Below are 12,854 nucleotides of genomic sequence, written 5' to 3'. Positions count from 1 at the left end.
AGGTTAACTGAAGTCAGAATGACTTGCCTACTTATCAATATGTGAAAAATTCTTTGATCGGTCCTGTCGCAATGAGTCTCTGGAACAGAGCACAATGCCAAGTTGGCCTCCTGCGAGAACAGGGAATAGAAGCCAAAATACTATTCTGTAGAATGTCAGTGTAAAATAGCTACTTCTACGCATGCAGAGCTTGTATTTCACATTCTAGTTTGTATGGAACAACTGCAGACTGCTTAAATCCAACCGCAGGAAATGTTTCTGGATCTAACCACCACCACATACAGATCCTTCTTCGAGATCCCAGACCGCTGAATTGCTTCAGTCTCACAGGACTGGGTGCAACCTACTGACTGGCACAAACAAGCTTTTGACTTAAGCCATTTTCATTGTAAGAGGAAAACATCTTCAGTTCAGTTCAGTGGCTTAGTCATGTCCGACTCTTTGCGACCCCATGGACTGCAGCACGCCAGGCCTCCCTGTCCATTACCAACTCCCGGAGTTTACTCAAACTCATGTTCATCGAGTCGGTGATGCCATCCAACCATCTCATCCTCTGTCGTCCCCTTCTCCTCCCGCCTTCAATTTTTCCCAGCATCAGGGTCTTTTCCAATGAGTCAGGTCTTCACATTAGGTGGTCTAAGTATTGGAGTTGCAGCTTCAGCCTCAGTCCTTCCAATGAATATTCAGGAGTGATTTCCTTTAGATGGAGAGATAGTAACTTAATCTCTTAGCAGGGAGCAACGATGCATCAAGAGATGCAAAAGATTCTCAAGCGTTTCTAACCCAGAGAGCTACGCCTTCGCAGCGACGCGGAGGTACGCGCAGGCCCCGCCCCTTCCCCGCCTTCTCGCCCGCCCCGCGCGGACCAGGGTCCCACGCCCCGCCCCTCTCCGGCCGCGCTCCGCCCTGGCTCCGCCTCCGCCGCCGTGCCTCCGAGTCCGCGCGTGCGCAACTGGCAACGGACCTGGAAGCGAAGATCGCGGAGAAAAGGTCATATTGCGGCGCGTTGTTTCTTGTTTTTCGTGTAAATTTGCGCTTCATAGCCGCGCGCCCAACCCTTCCTCAGGGTGTGGGAGTCACTAGGGACCTGAAAATCACCGCACCTACCCCTCCGTGTCCCGTAAGTCCAGATGTCGCCGTCACAGGGGGCGTTTCCCTCTGCGTTTCAAATCTCTCTCAGGCTAGTTCGGTGCCTTGGCTTTTTTTTTTTTCCCCCCTTTGGTTTTCTTCTTTGCTCTATGTTCCTGCTTAAAATCCTTTACTGATCGCCGCCCCCGCTGACCCGCGTAAAGCCCTCTCCCCCGACATGGATTCGCTCTCCCCTCCTCCTTCCCTTCCTCGTCCCCCATAACCTCGCCCTGGAGGCCGCGCGCGTCCTCTCCCCGGTCCTGGGGTTCTGGGGAGCCCTCGCGGCTCCTGAGACCCCCTCCTTCCCAGCCCCTCTGTCCTGGCGTCCGGCCGGTCCTTCTGCCGCACAGGCCTCTTCATAGTGACGTTTCCACGTCCGCGTGTGGGGGTAGATGACATGGTCACTCCCGTGACACCCAGCTTTCTCGCTGGAAAATGCTGTCTTCCGCTAGGCGAGCATCTTATTCGGTCGACATCCCTGTAAATATGTGGGCGAGAGGGATCAGGAGAAGCCGAGACAGAGTGGTTCACAAAGTAGGAAAACTAAGGTGGAAATAAGAATGAGTGAGGACAGATGGCCTCGTAGAGGACAGGTGAGGGCCTGTTTCAATGAGTACTTGGTAAGGATGTCACTGATTTTTTTTAGCAGTTGAAACCTAGTTTAACTGCTGGGTTTAATATAGTCTAATATTCCGTTGTCTTCCATTTTATGCGATCTGTTAAAATAGTGAGGTACTAAGTGGATGTTCCCCTCAGGTCTTTCTTCTGTGTTCTCTGCCGGTGATGCAGAATGGGCTGATTGACCTCAAACCTTCCAACAGAGCCCCTCTATTCATGATGAGCACATTCTCACAGAGCTTATTTCCAAGCTAAACCCTTCAGTATTTTCCCAGAAGGGTCAGCTTCTTGGTCTCCATTCCTGGACACCCAGAGTCCTTGGATTTGCAGCTTCTGTGCGTCCCTCTTACAGTGCCGGTGCCCAGAGGTCTCTATGCCTTTCAGCTCTGTTTGTTCATGCCTTCGTGGAGGAGAGGAGGAAAAATGGAGAAAATGGAGGGGAGCCTGTCGGGGTCTGCAGGAGAGTTGTGGGAGCAAGTGTGGGCCTCTGGATGAGCCCAGTGAATTGTGTGTGTGTGTGTGTGTGTGTGTGTGTGTGTGTTTCCCAGGCATAGTTGTGGGATCATGGGGTGTACGGAACTGTTGGCAAAGGATGTTGCTGTTCTGGCTGGAGCATCTGCAAGTGGGTTTATGGATGGTGTGGGCTGTGTGAAATGGTGTGGGTACCATAGCATCTTAGCTCAGGTTTCCTGGGACACACAGATGCTGAGGCTGAGATGTGCATGCATGGGTTGAACTGAGTAACATGATCTCACCTGTGGAAGAATAAAGGCAGTGGATTTGGCAGAGGGAAATGTATTCCTGTGATGTTGTTAAAACAGGTTCTGGGCTGAGCCCATGGGAGCGCTGTGTGCAGGAAGATGGGTGCCTTAGTCCTGGTGGGTGCCTACACGCACCTCTTGTGACAGTGGGCAGCAGAGGACTGTCTCTTCCATATGGTGAGGTCTTCCCTGTGTGTGTGGTTGTGGCACAGGAAAGGGGATGTTGATTCTAAGCCTTAAACAGCCTGTTTTCAACTTTCAGGATTGACCTCTAAAGATTCACCTCTGAGGAAGAAATCCAGAGGAGGCAGAAGAGAAAAGAAAAGAGGTCAAGAATGGCTCTTTCTCAGGTGAAGTCACATTTTCAGTTAATTGTTTTGTCGGTCCTTCCAAAATGCCCTGCTTCAGAATTACCAGTCTTCTCTGATGGTTAAGTATGTTCTTGCTCAATAAAAGTTTTTTTTTTTTTTTCAATTTTTATTTCAAGAACTTTTCAACCCTGGTGGCTCAGACGGTAAAGCATCTGTCTACAATGTGGGAGACCTGGGTTCGAGCCCTGGGTCGGGAACATCCCCTGGAGAAGGAAATGGCAATCCACTCCAGTACTATTGCCTGGAAAATCCCATGGACAGAGGAGCCTGGTAGGCTACAGTCTATGGGGTCGCAAAGAGTCAGACAGGACTGAGCGACTTCACTTTCACAATGGTGGTTTAGTCGCTAAGTCATGTTTGACTCTTGCACTCTTGCGACCCCATTGACTAGCCTGCCAGGCCTATGTGTACACACATTATGCATTTGCACATGTTCACCTTGTACTCGTTTCAACTTTCTCCGGGAACCCTCTATGTTAATACATGTAGTAACTGTCAATACACTTAAAGCATTAAGAGTAACACTTAGCACATAGGAAGTATTGAAACGCTTTTTGTCATTTCTCTTGTTATCCTCATCTCAATGTTAAGATCCTGATCTTTTTGTAAAGCTACTGTGGACTTTTTCGTCTCTCAGGACACCACTCACTAGCTCATTTGCATATTGAATCCCACTCAGTGTACAACAGAATATCTGACTCTCCTGTGTAGCCAACCTGTGTTTCATTTTTGCTTGTATATTTCATGTATCATCCACAGAAATCAGTCATCCACACTGATTTGGAGGATATCATATTCTCTTACAGAAGCAAAGAAATTAAAATTCGAGGCACATAACTTGCTCAAAATGCCTGTACTGGAATCTGTCAAAACCCGTTCTCCAACCCAATTGATCCTCTCTCTTCTTCTCATTTTGTGTGAAGATAAGAACTCTCCTCGTAGTCCCTCAGTGAGATATATTTTTTCATTTCAGGGACATTTGACCTTTAAGGATGTGGCCATCGAATTCTCTCAGGAGGAGTGGGAATGCCTGCACCCTGCTCAGAGGGCCCTGTATAGGGACGTGATGCTGGAGACCTACAGGAACCTGCTCTCTGTGGGTGAGGATCACTTTCCTCTAGAAGTTGGGATCTGCCCTGGGGTATCTCTGCATTTTCCCTCTGTGCCTCTTGGGAGCCCCTGTTTTGCTTGACTGAGCTCAAAGCCTTGTTGACTCAGACATGCAAAGCTTCGTGATTGGCATCAGGAGTTTAACTGTTTCTTCAGAAATATGCACATTTCATGATACCCTAGGAGTTGTTCCAGAGCTTAAGTATTTAAAAAGTCTAATGGCAAACTTGTAAAATACCGAATTTCCTGTTTTCTCTCCCTCTGCTTTTGATTCAGTAGTTCTAGGAAGAGAGCCCGAGACCTACATATTAGGCTGTTCCCTCTGTATTCAGAAGGAGGCAGTAGATGAATGTGTGAAGTATTTTCCCAGACCTCCCCCTTGTAATGTCCTCACTCCTCGTGAGGAGCTGGGAGTTCTTTTCTTTTCTTCTAAATTATTTATTTATTTTTGGCTGCACTAGGTCTTCACTGCTTTGCTCGGGCTTTCTCTAGTTGTCGCGAGCAGGGGCTACTCTTCCTTGTGCTGTGCAGGTTTCTCATTGAAATGGCTTCTCTCTTTCTCTCTTTTTTCCCCTCTTAAGGGGAAGTTTATTTCCCAGTCAGAAAAGAAGAATCAGGGACAGGACCCTGTGCATTCTAGGCCCAGGCCTGACCAACGAAGGGTGGGGTAAGGTGGGGTGCGGGCAGAGGGGACGGCTCTAGCTGTGCAAGCTTGGTCCCACGGTTGTCCTGGGTGGTCCAGGGAGGGCCTGCTGGGGATGGTGGCACCAAGCCTGGGGGCAGAGGCGGCAGGCCAGCGGGCCCAAAGGACAGCACATATGGAGGCAATAAATACTGACAGGCCAGGGCACATGACTCCAGGCTGGCAGGCCAGGAGGGACAGGTAAGGCTCGGCCCCTGGCTTTGTCTGCCGAGAGCTCTCTTGGGGGCTGTGGGCTCTAGGCACTGCCCACTGGGACAGAGAAGCCAGAGGCGTGAGGACACCCAGCCTCCCAGATGGGAAGGAGGCTGCTTTGAGTCTTGGCAGTTTGGCTTTCCCAAGCCCCAGAGCCATCCCCGCAGGCCTGGGCAGACTGGGGACCAGCACATCCCCAGAAAGAAATGGCTTCTGTTATTGCAAAGCACAAGCTCTAGGGCAAGTGGGCTTCAGTGCTGGTGGCTCATGGGCTCTAGATCTCGGGTTCGATAGTTGTGGCGCAAGGGCGCAGTTGCTCCAAGGAATGTAGGATCTTCCTGGACCAGGGATTGAACCTGTGTCCCCTGCATTGGCAGGCAGATTCTTATCCACTGCACCACCCAGGGAAGGCTGTTCTTTTCTTTTTGTTAAGTATGAATTTCTTTTTCTGAACGTTATCTCCATCTTAGAGCAAGGGAAAGAACTCTAGATTCTAGAGAATGAAGTGAAAATAGAAAAAAAAAAGTAAACAAATGGGAATGTATCAAAGGTGCCAACACAGGTCGGAGCTCAGAAGGGCAGTGAGGAAGCCGCACCATTAATAGTGTTTGGGAAACTCTCCCTAAGTGGGAGATGTCTATGGGAAAACAGAAGTTTATTTCTTGTGAATTTTCAGAGAAAATTTTTCTCCTCCCTGACTTGTTCTGTCCTGCAATATGTAAAGTTTATCTTTTCACACTCAGTGGTGCTACAACAGCTCCCACACAGACCAAGGCAAAGTGTTTATCACCATCTACACTCCGTCTTCTGGCTCCTGAGAATTCTTTGCTTCCTTGACTTTGAGGAGAATGGGATAGTCTTTTTCCGTTGGTCTCTCTTTCTTGATTCCATCAGATGCATTTCCAGGCGGGTTCTTTTACCACTAGTGCCACCTGAGAAGCCCAGAATTGCTCATAGTATTCTCTTATAATCCTTTTGATTTCTGTAGAATCAGTTGTGATCAGTTGTAATGTTCCCTCTTTCATTTCCAACTTTAGCTATTTGAGTCTTCTGATTTTTTTTCTTTATCTTGCTGAGTGTAAATTTTGTCTTTATTTTCAAAGAACCAACTTTGAGTTTTGTGGTTGTAGTTTTTTTATTCTCTAATTCCTTTAATCTTTTTCTTCCTTCCTTCTCTAGCTTTGGCTCTATTTTGTTCTTCTGAGATCTTTTTTTCCCAATCTTTTCTTCCTTTCTCTCTCTCTCTTTTTTTTAAAATTTTTATTCATGGTCAACCAGGATTTCTTTTGTGCACTCCTTTGTATTTTCTTTTTTCCCAGATTTATTGACATGTAATCCACATATGTGTTATGTGGACACAGACCATAGCATGAGTTCTGATAGCTCAGCTGGTAAATAATCCACCTGCAATGCAGGAGACCCCAGTTTGATTCCTGGGTTGGAAAGATCTGCCGGAGAAGGGATAGGCTATCCACTCCAGTATTTTTGGGCTTCCCTTGTGGCTCAGCTGCTAAACAATGTGCCTGTAATGCAGGAGACCTGGCTTTGATCCCTGGGTTGGGAAGATCCCCTGGAGAAGGAAAAAGCTACCCACTCCAGTATTCTGGCCTGGAGATTCCATGGACTATAGTTCATGGTTTTGCAAAGAGTCAGACATGACTGAGTAACTTTCACTTCACTTCAATCCACATAACATGGTATAAATGTAAACTGTACAGTGATGATATATATATATATTACTAAAATAATTACCAGAACACACTTAACACATCCATCAAGTCACATAATTACAATTTGTGTTTGTGTGTGTGTGTGGTGAGAACATTTAATGTCTACTGTCTAATCAAGTTTGATTATATAAGACAGTTTTGTTAACAGTAGTCACCATGCTGTATATTAGATCTCCTGAACATATTCACCTTATAACTGAAACTGCCAATATAACTGAAACTGTAATACTATTCCCTGTATGTAATAGTATTCCCCTGTATGTATAATATTCCATTGTATGTAATCATATTCCCCTGCCCCTGCAATCACTCTTCTACTCTCTTTTTCTAATCATTTGGCTTTTGTTTTTAAGATTCCATATATATGTGATATAAGTGAGGTCATAACTTTATTTGTATTTCTCTCCTGACTTACTTCACTTAGCATAATGCCCTGAAGGTCTGTACTGGTACAGATAGCAGGATTTACTTTTTTTTTTTTTGGCTGAATAATGTTCTATTGTATGTGTAACATTTTAAAATTTCTTTACACACTGTTGGACACTTAGCTTTTTTTCATGTCTTCGCTATTGTAAATAATGCTGCAACAACAGAGCAGTGCAAATATCTCTCTAAGAGAGTGGTTCCATTTCCTTTCAGTGTATTCCCAGAAGTGAGATTGCTATATCTTATGCTTGTCCTTCTTTTTTTTTTTTTTTTTTTTTAATATTTTGAGGAATTCTACATACTCTTTTTCTATGGTGGCTGCACCAATTTACATTTCCATCAGTATTGCAATGAGTTGCCTTTTCTCCATATCTTCACCTCCACTTTCTATCTCTTGACTTTTTTATGATGGCCATTCTACTAGGTGTGAGGTGGTATGTCACTGTAGTTTTGCTTTGCATTTCCTCCTAAGGGCAGCTCTGGGTTTTGGGAGGGTTTGAGTTCAGTCTCAGAGCCTGCCAGTTCTTTTCTTCCAAGGTCAGTATTCTAGTCACCCTTGTGCAATTCTATGGAAGCCCAGGTGGCACAGTGATAAAAAAAATCTGCCTGCCAATGCAGGAGAGATGTGGGTTCGATCCCTGGGTTGGGAAGATTCCCTGGAAAAGGAAAATGGTAACCCACTTCAGTTTTTTTCTGGGAAGTCCCATGGACAGAGGAGACTGGTGGGCTATAGTCCATGGCGGTTGCAAAGAGTTGGACGTGACTGAGCACATATGTATGCATGTTCATCCACTGAACAACTTTCTCCCGACAGAAGCTAAATCAGTATATACAGGGCTGATGACTCAAAAGCCAATTCCAGGAGGGATAGCCAAGTCTGACTGTTAGAGTTCTTATTATCTCCCATGAATTATTTCTTTCTCAGCTCCTGGTATTCATTGTAGTATTTTATAATGTGGGCTGCCTGAATAACCAGTTGTGCTCAAGAACATGTTTTCTGATTCTGTAGGTACAGGTTCAGATTGTCTTTCTCTCGCTTGCTATGTACATTGGTGTCAGGTACATCAATCCTGTGAGTCTGCTGTCCTTATTTTTAAAATAGTGGTTGTAGGGTGCTTGGGCTTCAGAAGTTATAGCTTCTGGACTCTCGAGCTAGGGTTCAGTATTTGTTGTGCACGGGCTTAGTTGCTCCATGGCATGTAGGATCTTCCCAGGGATCAAACTGGTGTTCCTTGAATTGCAGGTGGATTCTTAACCACTGGACCGCCAGGGAAGCTCCTGTGTATGTTTCATTTTCCAATATATTCGTTAATAAATTCTCAAAGCATATGCGATGTATCACATATGATTTGGGGCCAGTGACCAGGATTACTAAAGGGCAGTGCATAGACAGGGAATTTCTCTATTAGTTGACTGTGATGTAGCTGCAGTCATGAAATCATAATTGTGACTTCTGACTTCCTTTTCCAGTTTTTTTTAATAATGTTATGTATTTTCCTGATGTGATAGTTCATAAGTCAGTGATTTCTGTATAACTCCCAGCTCTCATATTGTGTGCTCCTTCTAGAATATAAGTTCTTTCTTTATTCTTAAGGGGGAATGTCTAGAGTTATACAGAGTAAAAATTTTCTGTAATATGGTGACTTATTATCTGTGCTGACTTTATCATGGTTTACTGGAATAATTTTCTATTTATATTGTGATTTATAGATGATCTTTCAGCATACATTATGCAATATATCTGACACACAGCATCTCTTAATGTTGTAAAATGCTTTCTCTCAGTGGGTACATGTGGATATATAATGTGTATTAAGGTAAATATTTTGTTTTCTTATAAATTGTTTTATTTTCTCAGTTCTACAATGGTTTTGCAATTCTAAACTATAAGTTATTTAGATTATTTATTAGATAAGCTTGTTTCAGATTATTTAGCATTACAATCAAAGAAGGCAACAGCAACCCACTCCAGTCCTCTTGCCTGGAAAATCCCATGGACGGAGGATGGACGGAGGAGCCTGGTAGGCTGCAGTCCATGGGGTCGCTAAGAGTCGGGCACGACTGAGCGACTTCACTTTCACTTTTCACTTTCATGCATTGGAGAAGGAAATGGCAGCCCACTCCAGTATTCTTGCCTGGAGAATCCCAGGGACAGAGGAGCCTAGTGGGCCGCCGTCTATGGGGTCGCACAGAGTCGGACATGACTGAGGTGACTTAGCAGCAGCAGCAGCATTACAATACATTGACTGTTCTTTAGTACCTATATTTGTATAGTAATTATGCATAAAATATGTGTAATAGTTTTTTCTCCTCAGTTATGAGACAGCAGTATGTTTACTGCCAAAAGGTATGTGATCTTTGAGGTCACGGTGGAAAATACCCTTTCTTTGAGAGCTAACGTAAGTTTGCACAATGTGAGTGATTTTGTCATTGAGTGACTAGGCTACCCTAAAATTAACTTGAATTACATGTGATTATTCTTTCTTTAATAAAAGATCCCATTTCTTTAGTTGTGTCTACCTTGAAGGTCATGGTTGGGAAGTTGAATAACTGTCCAGGATTGGTAATGCCTTTTGTGTAATATCACCTTTTCAACATGAAACATTTATTTACCATCTGTAATTAATAGGATACCTGTGGTTCTTTATATCTTGTAGCTGTCTGTCATATACACGTGATCAAGAAATTGAAACCAAAAGCAAACAGTGATACAGGAGTATTCCAGAGAGTGATGTTGGGAAGATACAAAAGTCAGGAAGTCAGAGATTTTTACTTCACAGAAATCCAGGAAAACATGCATGTCTTTGAGTGTCAGTGGACAGATGATGAAGGAAATGACAAAGGAATGCCTGTAAACAATAATGAAAATCTCACTGATGGAAAAAATCAACATGGTAGAAGGGATCCAGGAAACAAACCTATTGAAAATAAACTTGCATTAAGCTTTCAGGATGAATGGTGTATATTTAAAAGAGAAGAGAAAATTGATGAATTTAATGAAGCTGCCAAGACTAGCAACAGTAGCACCTCATTTTTACCATTGCAGACAATTTCTCCTATTGTCCAAACCAACATTTCTAATCCGTATGGGAATGATTTTATTCACCCTTCAGTACTGACACAAGACCAGAAAGCATACAAGGAAAAACCTTATAAATGTAATGAGTGTGACAAAACCTTTCCTTATAGCTCAAACCTCAGCAGACATCAGTTAATCCATACGGGAGAGAAACCTTATAATTGTGATGTATGTGGTAAGGTGTTTAGTCGAAATTCACACCTCGCGTGTCATCAGAGAATTCATACAGGAGAGAAACCTTACAAATGTAAAGAGTGTGGCAAAACCTTTAATCAGTGCTCAAACCTCACTAGACATCAGTTGACCCATACAAGAAAGAAAGCCTATGAATGTGATGTCTGTGGCAAGGTCTTCAGTCGAAAATCAGTCCTTGTAAGTCATCAGACAGTGCACTTTGGAGAGAAATCTTACAAATGTAATGAATGTGGCAAAGCCTTTAGGAAGCGCTCAAGCCTTACTCAGCATAAGAGAATCCATACAGGAGAGAAACCTTACAGATGTAATGAGTGTGGGAAGGCCTTTAGGAAGCATTCAAATCTTACTCAACATAAGGTAGTCCATACTGGAGAGAAACCTTACAGATGTAATGAGTGTGGCAAAGCATTTAGTGTGCATTCAGCCCTAAGGAACCATCAGATAATCCATACAGGAGAGAAACCATACAAATGTGATGTCTGTGGCAAGGTCTTCAGTCGAAATTCAATCCTTGCAAGTCATCAGAGGCTGCACACTGGAGAGAAACCTTATAAGTGTAAAGAATGTGGTAAGTCATTTATGCAACGTTCACTCCTTTGGATTCATGAGAAAATCCATACTGGTGAGAAACCTTACAAATGTAATGAATGTGGCAAAGCCTTTCCCGTGCGGTCAATCCTTACTCAACATATGAGAATCCATACTGGGGAGAAACCTTATATATGTACTGAGTGTGGCAAAGCCTTTACGAAACATTCAAATCTTACTCAACATAAGACCACCCACACTGGAGAGAAACCTTACAAATGTGATGAGTGTGACAAAACTTTTACCCAAGTTTCAAGTCTTAGTAGGCATCAGAGAAGGCACAGTGGAAAGAAACCGAGTAAATGCAATGTGTGTGTTAAGCCTTTGATCCAACATTCGCAGCTTTGGGATCTTGAGAGAACTCATACTGGAGAGAAACCTTACAAATATGATGTGTGCTATAAGGCATTGGTCCAGCATTCACAACTTTGCAGTCATGAGAAAACTCTCACTGGAGAACTCAAATGCAGTTTATGTGGCAAGGCTTTTATCCAGCATTCAAGCCTTGTGGCACATCAGAGAATTCATACAGGAGAAAGACCTTATAAATGTAATAAATGTGATAAGGCTTTTACCCAAAATTCACAACTTTGGCGTCACGAGAGAACTCATATTGGAGAGAAGCCTTATCAGTGTAACGAGTGTGGCAAAGCCTTTACAGATGGTTCACATCTCAATCGACATAAGATCATTCATACTGGCGAGAAACCTTACAAATGTCATGAGTGTGGCAGAGCTTTTACTCAGTTTACAAACCTGGGTAGGCATCAGAAAATACATACTGAAAGGAAACATAAACCTAGTCTATGTGGCAGTGCTTTTATTAAAAGCTGAAGCTTTGGGCATCATCGAAAAATTAATAATAGAAATCTCACAAATATAATGATTGAGATAAAATGTATGTAGGTAGTCGGACCTTAAAATCAGAGAGCCCCTCGAGGAGAGAAATCATTTAAAACATACGTATGTGGCAAAGCCTGTAACTGTGCCTAACATTTATTTGGTGGCAGAATGTACATCTTCAAGAGAAACCACACAAAATTTTGGCAAAGGGTAGCCAAAGTTTAAGCCTTCTGGAATGTAACAAAATTCTTACTAGAGAGAAACCTTATAAATATGATGCCTGTGATCAGCTTTGTCAAAAATGTATACTTTTGTGGTTGTGCTCAGTCGCTCAGTTGTGTCCAACTATTTGCAGCCCCGTGGACTGTAGACCGCCAGGCTCTTTTGGATTCCCCAGGCAAGAATACTGGAGTAGGTTGCCGTATACTCCTCTAGGGGATCTTCCCAACCTAGGGGTTGAATCCAGGTCTCCTGCATTGCAGGCCCATTCTTTACCATCCGAGACACCAGGGAAGCCCTTTTAAAGATGGTAGAGTGCATAAAAAGGTTTAGAAGGCCTGTGTGTGTGTGTGTAGCAGAGGAGGAAGAATGCCATGCTGTCCTGACACAGAGTGGAGTTGGCATAAAGACACAATTTCAGGATCACCAACAGCCAGAGGTGGGTTCAGGCTATTCACAGTCAATAGTGAGGAGAGAACACATGCTCTGAGGCAGACTGTTGAGGCAGTTAGAGGAGATCTCTTCCTTTGCTCCAGGAGCTCAATGGAGAATAAACAGGGTCTTTGAAAAAAAAAAAAGATGGGAGAGGTAGAGGTGGACTTTTGAGGAGCTCCATAGGAAAGGTATGGAGCAAACACACAGGGAATGTGAGGGAACAGCCAGGAATCTGAATCAAGAACAGTCAGTTCGGGGCTGTGTTTTTCTCCAGCTGTGATGAGCCACACGGGGACAAGGTAGAGCTGGTGTGATGGGGGCGTCCACATGCCAGGCCTTTGCTTTGGGGCATTTGACTTGCATGACTGTAAGTGACAGAGGATGGTGTTTGTCTCCATGATTTAAAAATAACCTGGATGAGGTGGTAGAGTGTATTCCATTGGCTTACCATTTTAT

General features: G+C 43.8%; 1 protein-coding gene across 4 annotated transcripts in view; it reads left to right on the top strand.

Annotated features, from left to right (window-relative positions):
- Window positions 1–934: 934 nt before the first annotated feature.
- The window catches only part of LOC147354501 (zinc finger protein 525-like), a 26,814-nt gene continuing 14,894 nt past the window's right edge, over window positions 935–12,854 (top strand). For 2 of the 4 annotated variants that reach the window (XM_086354253.1, XM_086354252.1), the window contains exons 1-3: window positions 935–1,120; window positions 2,770–2,857; window positions 3,852–3,978. In XM_086354253.1, the coding sequence (XP_086210379.1) occupies window positions 2,843–2,857; window positions 3,852–3,978 (142 nt within the window). In that variant the 5' untranslated portion in view covers window positions 935–1,120; window positions 2,770–2,842. Of the gene's footprint in view, window positions 1,121–2,769; window positions 2,858–3,851; window positions 3,979–8,282; window positions 9,549–9,696; window positions 12,031–12,854 lie in introns of those variants that run through there. The other 2 variants (XM_086354249.1, XM_086354250.1) reach the window with 2 other exon arrangements.

The sequence above is a fragment of the Bos grunniens genome, chromosome 18 (genome assembly GCF_055505025.1).
Source record: "Bos grunniens cultivar Pamir isolate PY7600 chromosome 18, Bosgru_T2T1.0, whole genome shotgun sequence".
Taxonomy (NCBI): domain Eukaryota; kingdom Metazoa; phylum Chordata; class Mammalia; order Artiodactyla; family Bovidae; genus Bos; species Bos grunniens.
Note: the sequence above shows the minus strand (reverse complement) of the source record. Positions and strands in the feature narration are given on the sequence as shown.